The sequence below is a fragment of the Anguilla rostrata genome, chromosome 3, assembly GCF_018555375.3.
Source record: "Anguilla rostrata isolate EN2019 chromosome 3, ASM1855537v3, whole genome shotgun sequence".
NCBI classification, from domain to species: domain Eukaryota; kingdom Metazoa; phylum Chordata; class Actinopteri; order Anguilliformes; family Anguillidae; genus Anguilla; species Anguilla rostrata.
The window spans coordinates 36,083,096-36,107,648 of record NC_057935.1 but is presented as its reverse complement, the minus strand read 5'-3'; the positions used below and the strand labels follow the sequence as shown (position 1 = coordinate 36,107,648).

Below are 24,553 nucleotides of genomic sequence, written 5' to 3'. Positions count from 1 at the left end.
TGTGACAGCATTTCAAATAGGTGAATGTGAATATGGACCTGATATTCAATAGCACAATTAAAACCTGCAATCTTGTTGTTAAGGGTCCAGAAGAGAAGGTGAAGAACACTATTGATTTTGTAATTAAAAAATAATTACTTAACCTTTCTAAAAACTGCTTTAACCTCAAGCCTCAACCATAACAACTCATGAAACTTCAGGCTAATAGTTGTTGGTGAATATTGCAAGTCATATGACACATGAAGGTGCTATAACACACAGAAAGCACATAAATACAATGACCTAAAGCATGGGTCAGGCACTACACATTACTATTGTGCTTCAGCACCCTGAAAAACAATATGGACAGCAATGAAGCTGCAACACTGTCACACACCTGAGGGACATTTTTAACAATGGGATTTTAAGATGTTGCCATTCCCGAGAATGTGATCCTGTTTGTATATGATCCACTTTCATTCAGTTTAGGAGGAGAATTCACCTCTTGATAAACAGCAAGCGCCCTCGGCGAGGAGACTCATCAATATGACCTCCCCCAATACGACATTTGCGTATAGCCATTTCACCACTCCCATTTGGTAGTGCACATTGTATACTGCTATTATTGAACATACGATGTAATAAATTGCATTAATTTTAACCAGACATTTCTCTTTGACTTTAAACTACTACACACCTAGTGGTCCTCAGATCCTAACATACACTCAGGATATTTGCACCCCAGAGTCACTCATCTATATACTAGTGCCACTGCAAGACTACACTGTGAGCTATTTTTTACAATGACATAGTATTTTACAGTATTTTGGGAAGTATGATCCGATTAAATTATTTAACTGTTTTTTACTGTGAATTGCAATGCATTATGGGCAACCATTTCGTACACATGACATTGTTGTACTATGAAACCATTCACAGTAAATGTTTTGACTATGACAAAATTTACTAATGATCAAAAAAGTTTTTGAAAAGCTGATAGGGCAGAAGAAGTGTTCCTCAAAGGTCCACGTCAGCGATGGGACCCCAGACAGAAAGCCCAGAAGAAAGCAGTACTCCTGAATCCCCATGTGGAATCCGTGATCAAAGAATATTTGGACTTTGATTGTCAAAAGTATTAAAGCCCACTCCACCATATACGAAAGCCTTATTGCAGTTATGTTTTTTGTTTTTAATGCATAAATAAGCTATGGTCAATTTAATCTTTTCATTTATTTCATGTAAGATAAACTTCAAAATGAAATGGTTTGTGGTCAATGAGATAAATGCCTCCTTCTGCAATGCTGTAGAAAAATAAACATAACTTAATTCACAAGTCACTACATTGACTTCATGCCATTTTGCAGAAGATACAACAGTAGGATACTTGGATGTTTTCATTTGCAGTAATTTACAGAAGTGGTAGTAAAAGTCCTGCAGTTAACTGTAGATGTAGAGATTCATTAGTAAAGTTGCTAGGGGCGAATTCATCTTCAGCAGTGCTTTGCGTGGCTACTGCTCACCCGGGGAGACCCGAGTTTGAGCCTTGCCAGATCACCTACCCCCACATTGGTGTCAGAGTGGGATTTAGGTGGGGACAGTGGCATGCCAGCATGAGGGCATGTAGTGGTGCAATCAACTAGTGGGTCTGCCTAACCGCTCTGCTACAGGTTAATTTATATTTAGCACAGTGGTTAGCATGGCCACCTCTCACCCTGGAGACCTGAGTTTGAGCATTTTTAAGTTCGCAGTCATAGATTTTACGCTACAGTTTTGTGTTTTACAATTAGCAATTACAGTGTTGTTCTGTGTTTGTATGTACAGTAAAGTAATAGTTATTATTGTAGGTAATCGAGATGACATCAAATTAATTCCGTTTCCAGTAGCACCAGGTAAGACTACATGCGTTCCCATGTGGTGTATCTGAGGGGATTCTTACATTGTATTAAAAAAGTGCAAAATCCCAACACTCTTTCTGGGTGTCATGGTATGAGGAATTTCTGCTCACAATGTCTCTGCCAACTTACACGTGTGAATTCATTCTCATTATTGGATGCCACTTGAATAACCAGCCTTCCCACTTCAGTCCCTGAAGGACTGCAGTATTTTCACATTGAGCCATAGGAGAGCAGCATTACTCAGGTGAAACACTATTTTGAGTACCATAGCTAGGTTATTTAATGTTGATAATTTTTCTGTTTTATTTATGTATTTATTTTAGAATATTTGTTTTGTCACAAATCTAAGAGAGGCCATCTGAAGAGACTTCAGAGAATTAAATCAGTATTATCTTCAACAAGACACTACAATATACATAAAATTAGCTAAATTTTATCTAAATTCTGTCTATGCAGACGTTTGCTATCACCTGCCTTGCATACAGTTTTGTTTACTTCATGTGGTCTTGTGGGCGGATGCTAAAGACATTATAGCAAAGGGGCGGAGTAAATACTCACACTTGAATGCTGACAGAGAAAGCAGTGCTGTGAAACAGAATTCTTGTTCGCAGTTGCTCAATACCTAATCTTTGCTCTGCATGGGTCTGACATCATATCCCACAGTAACATAGACATGCATATTTAGGGTGATGTCAGGTAAATTGGGACACCAGGTAAAATGGGATATATAAGCTTTGAGGCACTGTGCTCTTTAAATATTAGCAGACAATCACTGAAAACATCTTTGAATTGTTGCTACAACACTACTTAACATGAAACAATCGTTTTGATTGGTCTGTGGTAACCAGGAAGTGTGTGGCTAAACCTTGAAGGACGTCAGGTCAGGCCAATCACTCGGTAAGTGCTGTGACTATTTCACTTTTGCATAATAAGGGTGCTAAACCAAAAACAGACTATTTAACAATCTGCAGAACTGTATTATGATTAAGTGTTTTATGAAGTCTTCTAATTTTAATAGACATATTTGCCGAATACACATTGTTTTTTCGTGAATAAGCGTTTGAAGCACTGTCCCATTTTACCAAAAGACAAGAATTTCAGCTAAATTGGGATCTTTAAGTGTTAATAGTTGTGATAAGATTGTGATTTAATCAGTTATGCTTTAATACCCTGTTATTATAGTTATTTTCTTGTATTATTTTGACCATGTCACACATTTTGCCTCGCACAGATACACAATATTCCCCATAAGCCCCATGAAATCTAGGCTAATGTAGGCTATGCTCCCACACAAGCTCTGTCACACAGGTCAAGGTTAAGGTTAACAATATGAATCTAGGGACTAAGATGCTCTGTATCACCCGTGTGTGTGTGTGTGTGTGTGTGTGTGTGTGCGTGCGTGCTTGCATGCTTTCTACTGTACCTGGGGGACACACTAACACGGTCGCACGCACACACAATCACTCTCTCTCTCTCACACACACACATAGGAGAGAGGGAGTATAGTTAGATATAGTTGAATATAACATGAAAAAACTGTTAGAGATAACAGTTGATCAGAGTTTATTCGTTCATACTAGCTCTGTTCACTAATTGAACAGTTTAGTAGCCTAAAACTAACATTTTGTAAAACGATTTATTACAGATATGGCACAAAGGAAAGAGACAGGGAAGGAAATCTTCCCACAGGTTGTTGCTCCAATGACTATCTCAGTTTTAGATGCCTATTAGTGTTGCTAACGTTTATATGATCCCTGGGAAAGCCTAACCTAATTGATGTACATTCTGCTTTAACCCAGATAGCAAGAATATGTTGGACCAACGTCGGTATTGGTCAGCAATGGAACTCCACTGTAAAAACGTTGGCTGGCTAACTGATAGAACATGACGGTTTTACGTGACCATTTGGCTTCGGTTTCACCATTCAGCCGAAGATACCCGGACAAGACAGGCATCTGCCCCCATTAATGATGAGCCCGACCCTTTGTAGGAGTTTCTTTAAGGGTCAGTATAACACCCTGTCTTGATTGTGCATTTTTATTTTGTTGTATTTTTACAGCACACACGTCTACCCAACATTTTCAGCTCGTCCAGGCTACTTGATTGTGGACCATTCGGCTTGAATAATAACGTGCCCTGTCTTTCTCCTGCGTTCTCCACTTCTCTCTCTTTCATTCATCAGAGCGACATTGCCTATTCGGTTTTACAGCAGACTGGCTGGCCATCATCACCACATTCTTCTCCAATTCTGCACCGTCCTGTGTTCTTGACTCATCTGTGACCAACTACAGCGCATGCGATCAAATTGTCTGCATCCATGCCTATCATCGTCCGTGTGAATTCAACTTTAAAATACGGACAATAATTCTTGTTAGCCATCACTTTATGTGCTGTTGACATGTTTTACGCTTTTGGTATTTAGCTAGGGCCTAATTGCATTTGTAAAAAAAAACTTGTGCTTGTTTTAAAATGTCACAGGCCTAATTGTTTTTAAATTATCAATTTCATTTTACTTTTACTTTTTTCTCTATGGCCCTGTTTACACTGTTTACACGTTTTAAAATGTGTTTCGGTGATCCGAACACAAGTGGACAGCCGAGACACATTGCCGTTCACACCTGTGTCTATCATGCGTCTCCAAGGGGACCAGCTGACCACTTGTGTTCAGATTTCGTTACTGCCTACGTCACTTCCGCTAGAAGGTCAAAAATCTGTCCCCAGACAAGCCCCAGATATCTGGCGCTTATATAGAACTAATATACATGTACGGGCTATTCCAACTGATGAGATTGGCAGGACAAAGTCATTTGCGACTTGCAAAACAGCGCAGAACAAGACGAAAAATTGCATCGATGACATATTTTCCTGTTACATCCTTGTCGTGGACGCATTAGTGTTTACACTACAAAAGATATGTGGTCAAATGCATCCCAGACCACCTCGGCAAGGGCTTTGAGTGATCAGATCACAATGCGTCTTGGTGGTCGTTTACACTTGTATTTAGCGCTGTCCACTTATGATCCGATCGCCCATGACGCATTTTAACACCAAGTGTAAACAGGGTCAAAGACCTATTGTGATCAATCTAGGCCAACATCTGCGACCACCATCAACTTTTAAATACCGGCAATAATTATCATTATAATTTCTAATGTGCTGTTGGCATGTTTTGAGTTTGATTTTGGTATTTAGGTAATGAATTGCATTTGTTCAGGATAAACGTGTAAAAAACTTGTCCTTGTTTTAAAATGCTCCATTTCATGTTCCTATATTTAAAAATGCGCCATATGGTATGCTTGTATTTAGGGTTTTGATATAGCCTAATAGAATGTGCACGTTATAAAGACACGTGTCTGTCCCTTTTCACTTATTTGCTGCACTCGGTCTCAATGTAGCGTTCTGTTGAGCGCTGAAGTGATACATTGTATTCAGTTTTTAACTCATTCTACACTTACAGCACAGACCGTCATATATCTAGACTAATTGGCTACCTTTGAAGGTGACGTCATACAATACTGCACTCCAGCACTAAAAAATAGCACTACACCACTGAAAATACCATCATTCTAACTATACTATGGGAGTATAATAAATCATCCCACACCTGTGTAGTTTACATTCTGATTCAGATAGGGGCGACAAGCCATTTTGCCATTTTGAAGCTATTCTGTAAAGTGTGAGGTTCGTTTTAATAACGTACCATAAAGTGAACATACCACATACTTTTAAATGCAGTCCCAGTGGTATATAAATTTCCTACAGCCACCTGCGTTCATTTGTTGATGGAATATATATATATATATATATATATATATATATATATATATATATATATACAGTATATACTGTATATGTAATGTAATGAATATATAAAGCTGAATGTCATATTTAAAAGCCCAAAGTGTTCATTTTCTTCCTAAATTGTATGCTCCTGAACATACTTAGGCAAGTGTGTTTATTTGGACACGGCCAAAGTCATACACGGTAGTCTTCTGCTGCTTTGAACGCTACACTAGGCTCAATACCATGGACATCAATCAAGCTGAAAAGATGAGCTTCAGTTTCAACAGATGCATGTTCTACTGACATTAGCTCTTAGCTGCTGCTGCTATTAATTCATTCGTTATTACCAGGTGGGTGCTTGGCACTGACTCTTTTAAAAATAATATGCCTTTTTTTGACCCTGGTGTCATCAGGTTACTTTTGCAATGGTTAACCGTGATATTGATTTGGATTTCCTATCTTTAGTAAACAACAGGCGCCCTGTTGTACACATAGCTTTTACCAGATAGTATAAGCCGCATGGCCAGAGGCCTTACATAATGTTAGTATGGCTAATCCAGGATCACAGCTTGTGTTCCGTCTCCATGCTGGAGGGATACTGGTATGGTTTTCCTGATATTTCAGGAAATAGCAGGTGCTCTGCTGTACACATTGTTCATATCACTATCAAATAATGTTAGTTTGGCTAACGCCTGAACCAGGATCTCAGCTTGTGTTTCGTCTCCATGCTGGAGGGGTATTGGTTCAGTATGGTCCCAGATCTTTCAACAAATAGCAGGTGCTCTGCTGTACACATAGTTTTGGGGTTAGGCACTTGAATGGTCTGCTGTTCTGGGGGTTTTGGTATATGTCCTCTTTAGTAGGGGAGGTGTATTGTGCTCTCTGTTTGATTTGGCAAGAAGTAGCTAAAGGAGATCGATTCAGCGCCAAACCTAAATAATTGGTTTGCATATTCATTAAAATATTTCCACACGAGTTGTCCTGACTGTGCTACCTTTAAAGGCAAAAAAAAGCCCTGTCTGGCACAAATACAATAAACTGAAATATGATTAACTGAGATTACAGGGCATTTCTTTGTGGTTCTCCCTTGATTAAATTCGAAAGTAAGAGTTCCTTACTAATTTTGCAGGACCTTGAAAAGGTATATCTGCAGTTTTTTCTCATGCATGCCCACAATCTAGGGCTGTAATACAAGATAAGATAAGATAAGATATACTTTTATTGAACCCTGTGGGGTAATTTGTCCTCTGCATTTGACCCATCCTAGTTACTTAGGAGCAGTGGGCAGGCACAGTGCAGTGCCTGGGGACCAACTCCAGTTCTGAGGCCAGTGCCTTAGTCAAGGGCAACTGCAGGAGCGCACCTAACATGCATGTCTTTGAGTGTGGGAGGAAACCGGAGTACCCGGAGTAAACCCACACGAACACGGGGACAACATACAAACTCCACGCAGAGAGGATCCGGTCGGACCCGGATTCGAACCCCGAACCTCCTTTTTGCAAAGCAACAGTGCTAACCACTATGCCACCGTGCCCGCCAAAACCATCCATTACCTGCCATCACCTGCTTAGCTAGCCTATGAAATTATGATAATTGGTTATTTAGCACAAATGCAAAGTGAACTCAAAAAGTTACCTCACCATATACTGTTTTTAAAATTAGATTTCTGTATAAATTAATATCTTCTAGGTAGATTTGCTAATGCATTATTAGCAAGCAGATGTGTGGTGCCAACCAGTTTTAACCAGCAGGCTAGGTTCATTTTCATAAATGGAAAATGGAAAACCAACATGGATTTGAATCTGGATTAAACTTTACTTCACTAGCAAGGTAAACATTACATTAACATATGTTACCCATCCAATTTTTAAACAGTACTTTGGTAATTTTTAGAACTTATTGATTATTCCTCATGATGAAAGGACCTAGGAAATTTCACCTGTGACAGGTCAACTGGGGCATGGGAACTGGCCTTTCAAATAAAAAGAAAATTATGCATTTTACCACCACCATGCGGCACAATTGTACAATAAAATTCCATTTTACACCAGGTCTACACAATTTTGTGTTAGCAGAGATTATATTTGAATTGCATTATAATTGTAGTTTCATGTTAAATGTTTTCTTGACTGAACTCTCTTGCAAAATGATACAAGTATACATTGAAGAAAATATTAAACTAGTTATATTCACAATTATGGCTAATCCCTTCTTGTCATATACTCATATGTGACACTAATATGATACCTGCTGTATTTTACACTATTGATAGTTTACCTTGGCTTTCAGTTCAAAGTTTTTATACTCCTGGAGCAATTCCTCATTTTCAGACAGCGTAGAACCAAGTTGATCTTTCTCTAGGAACACCTCAGCGTTGTTCTTATACCAGTTTGTTGCCTGCATATTTATGATAAATAAAGAAATGAAGAGAATAGGTTTATATGATTATTGCTTTATAATGTTACAGTTGGTTGTAAATTGAACAAATGTTTAGGGTAGAGATGAGACAAACAAAGCAGTGGGATATGACATTCAATATATACAGGGGATGGTAATTCAATGTTTTTACAGGAGGTACTGTGTTTTATGTAATGTTGAAATTACCATCTCTTTTGTGATATACCAGACAACATTATTAACCTTTTGTAAGGTTATAATTCATTCATCCATTTAAATGAAACCCAGAAAATTAACAATCATAGTTTAATCTAACCACACAGACAAATCATTTTTTAAAGTGATGCTTTTTGCTTTAAACAAATGTAATGAGTAGAGGTAGACAATATTAAAATCAAATAATTTATATACAACATATCTTGTCCAGCCAAATTATGTGAATATCTTATGTGTGTATGTGACAGCCAGTTACTCACTTCCTGTTCCTGCTGGTCCCACTGGTAGATGTGGTGCATCATCTCCAGGTCAAGGCCCTGTCGCTTCATATTGCGATCCACCTGCCTACGGCGGTCCTGCAGAATTTCCATAAGGCTTTCCACCTTTTCACAGCTCCTATGTGCGCCCAAAAACTTTTCTTGATTCACAAGAGCCTTATCTTCCTGGAACTCCTTCAAGAAGTCGAACAGCTCCTGGCTCTTGTTCAAAACTAGCATAGAATTTTCCAAGAGGCCTAGAGGAATAACACAAACAAAGGCTGTCATATATGAAAGCATATCCGTGCCAAAATTAAAGTCATCAGTTACATTTCCTTTTCATTAGATGTGTGCAAAAACCATGACATTATTCAAAAGAAAATGCAAAATCCACATTTTCAAGTTAATGTATGCATTTAATCTGATGATTTAAAAATTTACATGCAAAGTCCATTTCAGAAGCTATTTTTCTTGCCCTCTGCGACACAACCCTGTCAATTCAATATGTACGCTGTTAGAGTTGAATGAACATAGGATATTTTACTGTGTAAATCTATTATTAAGTAGATCCAACTATTTATTTTTTGAGTCGACTTAATAATATTGCATGCAACCACCACATTTTTTTGGTGTATTTATGTACATTTGAGTCTTTATTATGCTATCAAAAAATATTTTAATAAAAGCAAAAACCATTTGTGAAACCTTTCGCGTGTTGAAATTTTGGTAGCATGTTGAAATTCTGGTTGCATGTCGAAGTTTTTGCGAATTGAATTTCTAGTCACAAGTTGAACACAAGTTGTCCAACAGGCAGGATTTATCCAGAAGTGTAGACGATGTGATGGGTCTCCTTTGTTGTGACAGTTTGGTTACACATTCCCAAGTATGTAGTTCATGCCTGGCCAATTAGAAGTTGCTCTCAGGAAAGTGCACAGAACTTTCTGTAAGCCTGTGCGACATTGTTAGCAAGCTATGTAGTCTTACAAATGCATGCTCTTGTAAATGCTTTCTGATTAAGAATCTGTGGGTTGTGCTCTATGTCTTGATTAGGCTAACCCGCCAGCAACTCGTATTATCTATGTAGTCCTGATGTTAGTTCTAAAGTCATAGTCTAGCTAGCAATGCTCTGTAACATTAGGACAGATTCTTAAACATAAAGTGTTCTTCGTCTATCGCTTGATGTATTTGTAAAACTACATACAGAAGCTTGCCAACAACGTAGCATAAGCTAACAGAAAGTTCTATGTAAACCATAGGTTTAAAATTTCCTGGGAACAGTGATGTAGTTTGGTATACTGTGAGTATGAGGTGGTACAACAACACCCCCCTACCCCCCAACTTAGATTTAAACGAAGGATCAAAGACTTAGTCTGGTTTAAGCAAAAGTACACTGCACATCAATATGATTATATGAAAATGGCTATTTTAACACTTAACTTTTTTATACATAACATATCTTAATACTGCTGCATTACAATTTATACAATTCATAGTTACTGGGGAAATGGGTCTGAATGAACTTAATTCAATATCAAATATGTTGTATTCTCGCTTTGTTTTTGAACTTAGGAAGGACATCACTGTATAAACGAATGTAGGAGTATTGATTTTTATTATATTGTCTGGCATGGCTCGAATGAGGAAGCTCGTGGCGATGGCTGCACGAGCATAGCAATGTCGCTGTTGATCACAGCAGACTAGCTAGCCAGATTTAGTGTCATTTTTCCTCCTGTTAAACTTGACTGTGGCATGGCTCGGTTTGTGAGAGAGAATCTGGGCAATTGGAGGACCACTGGTTAAGTAGGCACACACACCTGGATTGTGTTACAAATCAGTCCAGGGTTTAAAAGTGTGCATTCTTTTCCCAGTAGGTGTCTGAGACTGGGGATCCCTCTCCCTACGAAGAGAGAGAGTGAGTGAGAGTCAAATAAGGACTTGTCTTCTTTGTTTATTTGTTTTATACTGTGAAACTGCTCTCTCTCTCTCTCTCTGCTTAATAAATTGCCAGTGGATTCCCATATCTCCCTGTGTCCAGCTCTTCTGTCCACCCCAGGGGTGTGTCACGGTGTGTGACAGTGACATCACTAACTAGTTTGTATAGGAGCACAAACTTATTTGCCAATACTGTAGCCTATATAACGTGCATATTACTATATAGGCTACGCTGTCGTTTCCATGTCTGCCATAATGGAACTATTGAATGGGGAACTTAAATTTGAAAAGGGCCACAATTTACACATCAACGATCAAATCTGATTGTGTGTAGCTGAACTGTCACTCCAAAGTAAGACTAGCCAATAGCGGTGCATCACCTATATCTCTGAGTACATCTCGCCCACCCGAATGTGTTCGACTTGTGAACAGTATTTAAACTTGCAAAAACTACTACTCGCAAAAACTTTAACTCGCAACAAAAATTTCAATATGCAAAAACTTCAACTCGCAACAAAAATTTCAGTATGCAAAAACTTCAACACGCAACCATAATTGCAATAAGCAACTAAAATTTCAACTGAATGCAACTGAAACTAATGCACAATCATATTTTTGTTTTTAATAAAATATTTTTATTGCATAATAAAGACACAAATGTAACTCTAATATTCGATATGACTAGTGTTGGGAAAAGTTACTAGCTTTACAGTTTCCAGTAGGCTACCTTATGTAGCCTAGTTTAAATATGTCCTAAATTAAGTAGCAGTGTACCTGTATTAGCATACAATTTAAATCGTTTGACCAGTATAATTCCTTGACAAAGAAAAATCCCAGTTTTAGATTTAAAACACCATTAGGTCTATCCATCAGATATTGAAAGAGAAATTCCCTGGCTAAAATGGAACAGCTCTATCATGTCACCACCACGACTGCTCTGCCCCACATGAAATGTGTTGGTAAAGTTATTGTGTTACTCTCGCGTAATATTAGACATTTACATGGCCATAGCACAAAATATTGAGTGTACAATCCTGTCTCTATCATGAATGGGCACGCTTAACAAAGTTATCAAATCGGCCACATTTCATGTCAGTCTAGTGCACCAGTCAGGCAGAAACTATAGGGGAGAGGGATGAAAAATAATTTTTACTGATGCATTTTAACAAATGACATGCAATCTACCAGCATCACGGTATTGGGCACCTCTGTTGTAGACTGTGCAGCTAAATAAATGCTGTATCAAATTTTGGACTATGAGTATAAGTAACATAATGATTTATCAAAGCCTGTAGACACAAGGCCCATTATTTGCATGACACACTTGCCTTTTTTTATACAGCTGTGTTTATGGAGGACCTCCTTCAAGCAGTCAGCACCAGTAAACCCCTGTACACTGTGCTGGAAGTCCTCTGCCTCATCAATCTTAATGGCAAACTGCACAAAGAAATTGCAGACATTTAGATATTCAGTGGTGCTCCAGCACTAAAGTGAAGTGTTTTCACTGCCTATTTTAAAGCACAGCACAGTGTTTTCCTGTACAGAGTTCACTATCTCAGTGTCACAGTTGGAGACAAAGGGCACTGACATTAATTAATATGGCGAATGTACTTGGATTTACAGAAAAAAACCTCCCTGCTTTGTCAAGCTGTCATTTTCGAACTAGCATTTCACATGTAACCATACCTGTCACATGACAAATGCATCCTGTTTATTGTTTTTGCTTCTATAAAAATCTTCTATATAATTTGCTTCTATTGTAGGATTCTAACCCAAAAGATCAATTGCACTTTGTAGTTAGCTTAACAGCTTGAGGAACGGCTGTTTTATGTGTCCTGAAAAATTGCATTCATTTGCCATTCATATACGGTCATTATCACAGATCTATTTTACACCTCAGCAAAGATGGATTTAAACTTTCTGAGGGTACAGTGTATATAATTTTTCCTACCACCATGCATTGTGTCTTAGTAGTTGGTGAACTTTTGTACAATGCATAAAATTCATGGCATTTTGCACAAGCCAGAGCAAGTTACAGACACTTTGCATTTTTACGCAGTGTCCAATTATACTGCTGAAATACTAAAGCAATTCAGGTTAATTAAAATGTAGAATGGCACTCCTGGGAATTAAACCTGCAACCTTTAGGTTACAAGTTCAATTCCTTACTCGTTATACTACACAGTTGCCAGTGAGTTAGAATAAATAGATCAATTTATCTGTCTGACAGGTAAATCTGAGACATCTGTCTTAACTTGAATTTGCTTACAGATGAAAATGACCTTATATAAAATTGCTCTTTTTGCAACTGTACTTAAGTACTTTTCTGAAAGAGGTATCCATGCATTAATAAGTGTATATCCTTTGCCAAGAATCTGCCACAAACTTCATTTAATCTACTTTTACAATGAATTAGTGGATGCAATATTCATGAATCTGAATGTAGAGCCTCAATGACAAACCAAGTAATGAACAGCTACTATGCAATGCGCTGTGTGATTTCATTCCAGAGACTAAAAATAAATATTTTACTTTTCACAATAAAACTGAATAATGCCCTTTTCACTGTGATGTTTTTGAAAACCATAAGCAGTTCTGCAAGTGTTCCAGTCACATGATATGAATGATCAATAAATTGTCGTGTCATCTGTAATGGTGGTAGAATATGTTATCATAAAACCATATAAGTGCAATGTATTTGGTTTTATTTAATTTTCCATGAGCAATTTTGAACATTTCACTGACAAAGACAGTATGCTGAAACAGTCAATCCTTTAGGTTCAAACCTGAAAGCAACAAAGCTATTGGTCTTTTGGTCTGAAGTTCCTACCTCCAGGGCTCGGTCGAAGAAATCTGAGGCCAAGTTTAGAAGGGACCTTCGCTTCTCCAGCTGTGCGATTAAGGTCCTCCAGGCATCGCTCAGTGTGCTGGCCATAGCCACATGTACATCCACCTCATTTTTCTTATTCTGTGCTACCTTATCTGCCTCAGACAGCAGACCCCAGACACCATGTTCATGTTTCTGAAAGATAGATGTGAGTAATGACGTACACTCAGAGAAAAGTGTGCATTTCACATATCCTTAAAATACATTAAAACATGTATACTTTTAGGTAAAGGATAATGAGCCAAGCTATTAAGCAGAACATTAAACAAATGTCTACCCATTAAACAGTTATGAAAAAACATTTTGCGTTGCTTCATTGTTGATAACCAGAATCAGAATCAGAATCGGGTTTATTGCCCAAACATGCTTTTTTCACATGTAAGGAATTTGACTCCGGTTCACAGTAACTCACACTGTGCTTACATTCAACAAGGTCAACAACAACAATGACAAACAACAACAAGAGTAGGTTTTACCTACAGTAAGCAGTAGTGAAAGTGCGTTGTGTATATGCATTGAATAAATATGTAGCAAATATGAGTGTATGAATAAATTATTGCACTATGAATATGGCTGTGGGTATGTATGACTATTTTTGACAGGCATTGTACTGAGGACATGCAATGGCAGGTCACATTGCTGGGTTAATTGTTCATGAGAGTGATGGCATTTGGGAAGAAGCTGTTCCTGTGTCTGTTGGTTCTCCTATGCAGTGCTCTGAAGTGTCTTCCGGAGGGGAGGAGTTCAAAGATGTGGTGGCCAGGATGCGAGGGGTCGGCAATGATCTTCCCCGCCCGCTTCCTGGCTCTGGTGGTGTAGAGATCTTGGAGTGAGGGCAGCTTTAGACCAATAATCCTTTCTGCAGACCTAATGGTGCGCTGCAGCCAGTGTGTGTCCTGTTTTGTGGCAGTGCCAAACCACACTGTTATGGCAGTGGAGAGGACAGACTCAATCACAGCTGAGTAAAACTGCACCAACAGTTCCTGAGGCAGGTTGAACTTCCTCAGCTGGTGCAGGAAGTACATCCTCTGCTGGGCCTTTTTTGTGATGGAGACAATATTGGTCTCCCACTTCAGGTCCCTGTAGTTCACAGGAACTTGAAGGTCTCCACGGTCGCCACAGTGCTGCCTTGTATGGTGAGGGGGGCAGGGGAGGGGGATGTCTCCTGAAGTTCACTGTCATCTCCACTGTCTTGAGTGTGTTCAGCTCAATATTGTTGTGGCTGCACCAGAGGGCCAGCCGTTCAGCCTCCCCTCTGTATGCGGACTCGTCACCATCTCGTATGAGACCAATGTTGGTTGTGCCGTCCGCAAACTTCAGGAGTTTAACAGTGGAGTCCCTGGAGGTGCAGTCTTTGGTATACAGGGAGAAGAGCAGTAGGGAGAGCATGCAACCCTGCGGCGCACCTGTGCTGGTTGATTGGGTGCAGGATGTGAGTTTCCCCAGCCTCACTTGCTGCTTCCTGTCAGTGAGGAAGCTGGTAATCCACTGACAGGTAGAGGCAGGCACAGTGAGCTGGGAGAGCTTGGAGTGGAGTAGTTCCGGGATGATTGTGTTAAACGCCAAGCTGAAGTCCAAAAACAGGATCTGTGCAAAATTCCCTGGGCAGGCCAGATGGCGGAGAATGTAGTGTAATCCCATGTTGACTGCATTGTCCACTGACCTGTCGGCCCGGTAGGCGAACTGCAGGGGGTCCAGCAGGGGGTCTGTGATGGCTTTCAGGTGGGCCAACACTAGCCTCTCAAAGGACTTCATGACATTGTTGTATGTGCTGGGTGAGAGTTTGTACAGGAGGGGCTGCGGGGGGAAGCATCATAGACATATATACATAGAAAGCATAGTACTAGGTGTGAGTGCTAGGTGTGAATTGGAGCGGGGGAGGGGTGTGACCATTGCCCTTTCAAAGCGACAATAGAGGGTATGCACATGACGTCACAGTAAGTAGAAGTCACTCTGGTTACACCCACTGAGAGGCAGAAAGACTACTGAGTGGCAGCGTTAGCGTTCAGCTTGAATGCCGCGAAAACACAAAAAACACATCTAAAATGGGAAAGAGCTGTTGTGCGATTGACTGTACAAATAGATTCAAGAAATCGGAGCTGTCTTTTTACAGACTGCCGAAAGCTAAAGAAAAGAGAAGCAGATGAATCACTGCAATTCGCAGAAACAACTGGAATCCAGGCACCAAAACGTGGATTTGCGGTTGTCATTTTGTGTCAGGTATGTTGGATTTTTGGGTAAAATCATACCTTAAGTTATGTACTGTATTGACTACTCATCAATTAAATATTTAGCATCTTTCATTTATATTCTGTGTAACTTTAAAGTTTTTGTCAGCATTTATTAAAAAACATCCATGATGATGAGCCTTGTGTTCTACAAACAAAGGGGGGGTGGTTAGATAGTGTTAGCTAGCCAAGAATATAAATTAAGGTATGATTTTACCCAAAAATCCAACATACCTGACACAAAATAACAACCGCAAATCCATGTTTCGGTGCCTGGATTCCAGTTGTTTCTGCGAATTGCAGCGAACCATTTGTTTCTCTTTTCTTTAGCTTTCGGCAGTCGGTAAAAAGAGAGCTCCAATTTCTTGTTGAATGTCCAATGACCACTGGTTCTTTGGTAAGTTGTAAGGATCACTGTCGAGTCCAACTGCTTTTAATTTAAGCAGATAATCGTTTGTTTTACTCCTGGTTTTGCAGTTTCCTCTACTAAAGGAAGCCATGTCGCAGCATGTTTTGCCACTCAGTCCGACTGAGGGGGCGTATTCCGGTGAGAAAGTGACGTCAATGCATACCCTCTATAGAACGCGTTATGGTCCTCAGCCAGCTGCCGATTCTCCATGGTGAAGGGGGATGACTTCCTGTAGTTGGTGATGTCCCACAGGCCTTTCCACACTGACGCACGGTCATTGGCCAAAAACCTGTTTTTCAGCTTTTCAGAGTAGCCCCTCTTGGGTGCCCTGATCTCCTTTGTCAATGTGTTCCTTGACTGGTTATACAGGGCTCTGTCCCCCCCTTCTGTATGCCTCCTCCTTGGACCGGCTAAGCTGTCTCAGTTTGGTGGTGAACCAGGGTTTGTCGTTATTGTACCTGGTATGAGTCTTTGTGGGAATGCACGTCCTCACAGAAACTGACATAGGATGTTACAGTGTCAGCCAGATCAGTGGTTGCCTGTTCAAATACACTCCAGTGCAATCAAAGCAGGTTTGTAGTGTGTCCTTGGCCTCACTGGTCCATCTTTTCACTGTATTCACTACAGGCTTGACAGATTTTAGTTTCTGCCTATAGGCGGGGATAACAGTGATCAGAGAGACCCAGGGCTGCACGCGGGAGAGAACGATATGCACCCTTTAATGTGGTATAACAATGATCTAGAATGTTACTGTCTCTGGTGGGGCACTTGATGAATTGTCTGTATTTGGGCAGTTTATGGCTGATGTTTTCTCCATTAAAGTCCCCCAAAACTATAAGGACAGAGTCTGGGTGTTTTTGCTCCACGCTGATTATCTGGTCAGCCAGCCACTATTGCGCCTCCCCCACGCACGCTTGGGGTGGAATGTAAACACTGACCAGAATTGTGGAGGAAAACTCCTGTGGTGAATAGAACGGTTTGCAGTTTATGAATAAAGTTTCCAGTTCTGGACAACAGGATTTCATTAGCTCTGTAACATCGCTCGGTACACCAACCTTCGTTCACATAGAAGCAGATTCCGCTGCCTCAGGTTTTCCCCGACAGTTCTGTGACGCGGACTGCTCTATGGAGATGGAACCCAGGTATCTGTAGTGCACAGTCCGGTGTAGTTTCACTGAGCCAGGTTTCTGTGAAGCACAGTGCCACAGAGCGAGAGAAATCCTTGTTGGTTCTGTTGAGTAGCAGCAGCTCGTCGATCTTGTTGCCCAGGGAGCGGACATTCGCGAGGTGAATACTAGGTAGAGGGATCCTAAAACCCCACTGTCGCAGCCGGACCAGCGCTCCTGCACGCTTTCCGTCTGCATTTCCTGCTGCTCCACTCAGTAAAATGTTAAAAACGTCCGTTGAGTATGAAAAGTCCGGTTTCAGATCAGATGGTATGGTACGTCGGATGTTCAGCAATTCTTCGGTAGTAAAAGTGATCCTGGTGGGTTCGCTTAACACAAAACAAACTAACAAAAACAAACAAGGTACGAGAGAGCACTGTACCGAGGCAGCTGATCCTGGCGCCATCTTGATTTAGTGTTATATCTAGTGTTCACTGCAGGGTGGACCATTGGGCTAATGGGCCACAAAAAAGCTGTGATTGCATGTCCTGCTACATTTTCTGCTATTCTTTAATTGGATGTTCCACTCAAAAAACCAAAAGTGTATGAATGTAAAGTTAAAAGGATATTCGGTTGTGGCATGCTCATTCGTGCTGCTTTTCCTTCACCTTTACAGTGACTGTGGCAGTGACTTTTTCTTCCCTGTTATATTTCATTACAGGCCTTTAGCAGTCCCTTATCCAGAGCGACTTACACAGCTTTTCCATAGCATTTACATTGTATCTTTAATACAGCTGGATAGACACTGAAGCAATGCAGGTTAAGTACCTTGCTCAAAGGTACAACGTCGGTGCCCTACCTGTGATTCAGCCCTGTGACCTTTAAGTTACTTACCCGTTATATTACACTGCCACCCTTGTCTTTCCCCCAATTTGGAATCACCACCTGTCCCTTGTTGAGTCACTGCTATGCCATTCAAGCCCATGTAGGGAGCACTCCCACTGAAGCAGGTTTACTCCTCCTCGCCCTTGATCATGAACCAGTGACTTTTACCCCAAGCTGCAGACTACGTGGCACTGTAAAAGAGCTAGCTCAGCGGAGAGACATGTCTCTCACTGATAACAGCTAGTCATTTATCGGCACCTGCTACGTGAGAAATCAATGCAGTGGTCACCCAAAGTTTTTTTTGGCCTTCCACCAAACAAGAGAAATGTTTGGTTGTCTTGAACCTTATTTATAATATGAGGTGTGTTGGGGTGCTGGGTGGCTCATTCGTTTAAGGCACCACACTGTGGTACAACAATGGGCCCCATTGTCTCTGACTGAATCCTGACCATGTCAGTGCTGACTGTGGCCAGTAGCTCCAGAGGGTGATGAACAGTTGAACAGCTGGCGATTGTGTCGAGCAAGGGTATGGGATGGTTCAATCAGTTAGAGGTCCGAATTTCATTGCTCTCTATTGCCCTCTGCTGAGATTTGTTCCTTCAGCTCAACTCTATGTGAACTTTGTTGTGCAAGGAGCAGGCTGGTGACACCACGTGTTTCAGAGGAGAAACTTGGATGCCTGCACTCCTGAATTGACATTTCATACACTATTCACAATGCCAATTATTTAAACACTCCCAATTAGGATGAGAATTGGACTTGTTCAGCCCCATGTTGGATGCCAAATTACGCAGTAAAAATAAATAAAAAAATAAATAATATGAGGCCTGAAAGATATATCAATTATCATCATATACTTAGCTTGAGGTTACTATACACTAAGCGATTGTGTTACCTTCATGATATGTTATTCCAATTTATACTAAAACCAGAAATTAGCATTACTATCACTGGTATACCTGGTTGCACTCACTGTGTTGCTTGGTTGGGATCTTCATGGTTTGCTCCATATATCCCATATACTGCGGATTCTTCATGGTAAACACTATATACAGTACAAGGCTACAGGCAGCACTTAATTTATGCCAAAGGCATGCTGCCTTTGAACAGTGGCTCAGTGCCATGCCTTCGAGCAGCCTCTAAGGCAGCATACTTTCTCAGCATGAGTAACGTATGACCTGGATCACTGCTGACTGCTGTTTTTTAACAGGCAGTTTTATACTGTAACTATAAGTTTTAGCAATCTATAAAAATGAAAGTTATGTGTATGATTCAGCTAACACAGAAATTTTCCAAGAACCTTAGGGAACATTCTGATTAGATTTTAATTTGAGTGTGAGATAATGTAATGATTTGAACAATCCCCAAACAGTTAAAAAATATTAATTGTTCGAAAACAATTCTGTCACAGAATGACATTCCAGCAATTTCACATGCAAACTATGTGGCAAAATCTCCTGATACTAATCATTTAGTTATGAAAAAATATTGTTGGACACATTTCATTAGTATTTTGATTAAAAGTATTATAATGACATATTTACTTGTAGTAGAATTCCTGATACAATTAACATGAATGACCATCCACAACTCAAATTATTCTATTAACTTGAATGACAAAAATGTTCTAAGAGCTCTAATTGTTGTATATTTTGGTTTCAACATGTAGAAATGACAGCAATTTCTATACATAGCCCCCCCACGTGGCCAAACCATAACACCCCTACCATCACGTTTCACAGACGAGGTAGGGTACTTAGTTTGGATTGAATTTTGGTCTCATCTGTCCACAAGACCTTTTAGGTACTTGCAAACTGTAACCTGGCTGTCCTGTTTTTGCAGCTAACTAGTAGTTTGCATCTTGCAGTGTAGCCTCCATAGTTCTGTTCATGTAGTCTTCTGCAGACAGTAATCACCCACACATCCATGCATGCCTCCTGAAGACTGTTTCTGATCTGTCAGACAGGTGTTTGGGGGTTCTTATTGATCATGGTGAGAATTAATTGGTCATAAATGTAGATGTCTTCCTTAGCCTACCAGGCCCTTTGTGATTACTGAGCTCACCACTGCTCTCCTTCATTATGTTCCAAACAGTTGATTTTGCTAAGGCACAGGTTTGGCCTAAATCTGATTTTTTTCTCAGCCTCATAATGGCTTCCTTGACTGTCGTTGGCACTGATCGTCACGTTAAAACACCAAGAACAGACCCCAAAGACAAAAGCCTAGAATCAAGGCTAGATACTAAAACCTCTATTTTATATAAAATAATGAAGCAATGGAACACACCTGATTAAGCAGAAAGAATTGTGAAGCCATGTGTCCCAAACATGATGGTGCCCTGAAATGGGGGATGATGTATGAAAAGTACTTTAATTTCTACATGGTGAAACGAAAATGTATTCAAAAAATTCTTTAATATATTGAAATATGCTCTTGTTTTTAACCCCTGCTCTGCTTTTTAATTACTGTTACACTGTTGCATCATTCCCCGTTTGATGTCTTGTAACTTGTTTGTCTACCATCTTGTGTAAATTTGTAACTTTGTGTTTTATGTCAGGTCCCCCTTGCAAAAGAAATTTTGATCTCAGTGGGGTTTTCCTGGTTAAATAAAGGTTAACAAAATAAAAATAACAGTAAAAGCAGAGAATTTGCACTTTATCTACATGTGAATTGTTTGATTACAAATCTAAAATTGTGGAGTACAGAGACAAAGCAAGAAAAAAACATTATTGAGCTCACTATATAGTAAGCAGGGTGATCAGAATATTTGGACAACAGATCTTGCTATGCTAAAATACACAAGACTTGTAAAACATTCAGTACTATTGTTGCCGTCAACGGTTGTGTCCCATGTTTGTTTTTGGATGCCATTTACTAAAATGAGCGATTGATGTGTTATCTTCTACTCCATAAGTTGGCAACCCATATATATCAGTCACACCACATTGTCCCCCTATCACACAAATAGGGGTCTCTTTGTGATACTGTATTCTGTGGACAGACATTTTGATCATATCAACAATTTTGTAATAAGCTCTTTGTTCGAGCTCCCCCCCTCCCCCAACCACAAACATGTCCACGCACACACACATACCACTGATAGCCTATATAATGTCTGAATCACACAATACATCTTTTTCATAATCTAACTTTTCTAAAAATGCAGAATTTCACATTAAATTACTGACACTGGACATTAGTAACATCATCATACTAGAGTATAGTGGCAGTAGAGGGCACCAACACTATTTTTTATGTGTTATTGCTTTAAAAACATTGTTTGGTTCTTTAGTTCTTGGTATATTTACACATATCAAGTACAGCAGAGAGAGTATAGGGCTTTTTAAAGGTCAGTGATGTAACTAGCTTTCCACAGATCAGAGAGGATTGAGCATGCCTACAACTCCTGCATGTATGGTCAGCATTCACTTTTTTAAAACCCCTGCAACACCTTGTAATGACCAACAACTTGCATTACTTGTGATAATTCCATTAAACAACACAAGACTGCAATTTTACAAGCACTAGCTAAGCCATTACATGCAACACAATCAATACAGTCATTGCAGTCACAAATCCATTTGAATTCAGATTTGATGGAAAAATCAACAGGGCTCAGGGTAACAGGTAATGCTCCTTACAGCAAATAGTAGCAGTCTCTGTATTGTCATCTCATACAAGTACACAGTTGTCAGCAGACATGGATAATTATGGTTGAATTATACAGACCTTACACAACGGCTCATAGTAAGGCTTTTAAGAGGAAGAGACTTACGAGTGATAATATATAATATACCTGACATAAGCGAGAGGCCAAAGTTTAAATATTTGTTGAGCTATACTGGGAAATGGAGCAAGGTAAACAAGGTAAACAATGCTTTCTTTGACAATAACATAAATCATACTCTTGTGCAACTAAGGGCACAATGTGTTACATAAACACTGGCAATTAAAAGTGTATGATTGAAAAGATCCCTAAGACTGAACTTCTGCTTTGGAAACAAACCACAAAAGCACAGACACACGCAGCCCTGGTCATTGGACAGTGCTTTTCAGCTGGTTACCTTAAGGTTGGTCAGCAGCTGCTCATGCTCATCAAGGTGTTTCTTGGTCTCATCCTGGTTGCTCCCAATCTCTAGAAGGTTTGGTGTTGATTCGGCCAGCTGCAGCTGCAACAGTGGCCCGCACTACAAAAACATAAGCCATGCCACTTTTTCATTCAACCATTTGTAACAGGAGACCCATGTGGTCCCTGTGTGAATTTCGCAGACTGTAAATGACACAGAAAGAATGTCCTACAGGCGTACCAAGAGGAAAACTTAGATCATACCTCCTATGTGTTATGCCATTCCATCATTGCATGACACTAAAAATTTGTGTGACACTCCACTGATGCGGGAACATGCAGTGAATTAAATAAATTCAAACTGACGCCTGACAAATTAGCTAAGGATAAAGGTCAAACAATTTACATTTAAGTATGATCCAGTATGTCCAGCTTGATCCACATACTGGTAAATTGTGAGAATCCTCTTATATTCGCTTACAGTTTTAACTATCCCAGAGCTGATTATATTGCAATGTGCTGCCATTTAATGGGGAATGCATTTCAGAATGCCATATGCTTCCCATAGTCTCTTTAATGAGGAAATGTCAACAAATACATCATCATTTTAGCTAAACTGGACACTCTACTGGCACAACTGGAACAACACAAAAGACTAAAACTAACTTACAACATGATTCTTCAATGATTGGCAGTTTGTTATGATCCCACTCAAACAATATATCACTATTTTGTCTTTGGCAGACCTCACAGGCATATTTATTTTATAAGCATTAGACTTGCATGTCATACCCTGTCGCACATCGCTGCCTTACAACTATGCTAGTGCATGCTTAATGGAAACATTTAAAATCCACCATCAAATGACCATTGTAAGTTTATAACTAAATTGGAAGAATAAGTTTTACAGCAGAACTGTGGAGAAATCAATTCTGTGACAAGATGCTGTGAGGTTAGTGACTGTCAGACACAGACAGATCAATAACACAAGCTCTCTCAAACAAAGTAAATGTGATATCCCATTATACAAAATGTCATTTTCAGTTAAAACGATCAGAGAAAAATACCATACATTATATGGTATTATGATACAATATGCTCTCTGCAGTAGACCTTCAATTTCTTTAAGTTCTCTTATGCATTTGTAAGGATAAAACGAGCAAAATAGTTATGTTACCGGATATAATGGACTCATAAGTTGTCTTGTATATAAGTTGTAACCATCATATGATGGTTACACTGTTCTGAGATCAAATCTGAGCTCTGCCTAACTGACCAAAATAAAACAAACTGCTACAGCCGCTTTCTTTACAACAGGCTTTCTCGCATGTTCTTAAATGTTTGGAGACGAGTACCTTAAGAACTGCAACAACGAGCCGAGAGTTGCCAGCCTGCACTGCAACAGTGCTGATTGTTGTTGCGGAAGGCTGACCTCTGGTGTCACCTTCACTGGACATGGTCTCACCGGTCCGCTCTGCATTCAGCACAAAGTGGGCAAAATATTCCTGGGCCCTCACCCTCAGCCCCTCTGCCAGAGATCCAGGGAAGTTCAAACCACAAGCAACTTGATGTCCCTCTCAAGAGCTGCTCACTTTCCAAAGTGAGGGAGTCAGTGTAAACGGTGCCAAATCTCCTCTCCAGCAACTGGATTGCCTGCCGTTCCTGCAGCGCCCAAACGGAGCCCTCTGTGGTGGATTCCTCACTGCAGTCCCAGTCGAGGCTTCTAGCTTGAATGGATTCCCAACGTCGAACACAGTGCAGGCACGGACAGAGCACAGCAGACTGCGCTAAAAATAGGACTATCCACTAGGATTATCAGTATGTTGAGAGTCACTTGACACACCCCTAGTATAGTAGCTCTGGTCTCTCTACATGCCCCCTACACCAACTTCTCTGTCTCTGTCTCATTTGTCTGTCTGTTTTTCTGTCTGTCTCACTCTCACTCCCTCTTATTGTCAGATCCAAACAATACCCTGCATTCACAATCACCACGCTGCATAAAAATACAAGTAAATATATTCACATTCATTTCTATCAGTGTAACAATGCCTCTCAAGATCTCTGGAGAAGCCTTTACAGTGTCCCCATTGGCAGCCAAGAATCCTTCACCCAGGAATGCCTGTGTTTAAACACACAGAGCTGGTGAGCAGCTCTGGCTATGTCATTTCAATCCTAACCTGTCCTTTTCCCACTGCTTCATGCAGGAGATTGCCTAGAAACCCACCTAAACATAATTAATAAATTCTCCATTTTGTCACGCAACCCTTTTTACAAACTCCCTGTTACATGTTTAAAACTTCAGGCATTCCATGCGCCCAGTAATATTCCAACTTCCACTGGGTTGATTTAAATATGGCTTGAGAGCCAGCCTGCCAGAATGTAACGGGAGTGTTGTCTTGATAAAAACCACTACAATCCCCTGACTCATGCACAATGGAAGGAAGAGGCCCTGGGAAAAACACTGCAGGAACTTCACTGCTCTAGGAAACACAGCTGGACAGCCGCTTCTAAAT

At 40.1% G+C, this 24,553-nt stretch overlaps 1 protein-coding gene across 3 annotated transcripts in view; it reads right to left on the bottom strand.

Moving 5' to 3' along the window:
* ccdc141 (coiled-coil domain containing 141) overlaps positions 1–23,889 on the bottom strand; it is a 49,137-nt gene extending 25,248 nt beyond the window's left edge. Inside the window, exons 1-6 of one of the 3 annotated variants that reach the window (XM_064327341.1) lie at positions 23,396–23,889; positions 22,039–22,161; positions 13,290–13,481; positions 11,788–11,896; positions 8,531–8,784; positions 7,935–8,054 (exon numbers count right to left, since the gene is read on the bottom strand). In XM_064327341.1, the coding sequence (XP_064183411.1) occupies positions 7,935–8,054; positions 8,531–8,784; positions 11,788–11,896; positions 13,290–13,481; positions 22,039–22,161; positions 23,396–23,497 (900 nt within the window). In that variant the 5' untranslated portion in view covers positions 23,498–23,889. The remainder of the gene's footprint in view (positions 1–7,934; positions 8,055–8,530; positions 8,785–11,787; positions 11,897–13,289; positions 13,482–22,038; positions 22,162–23,395) is intronic. The other 2 variants (XM_064327340.1, XM_064327342.1) reach the window with 2 other exon arrangements.
* Positions 23,890–24,553: the final 664 nt, after the last annotated feature.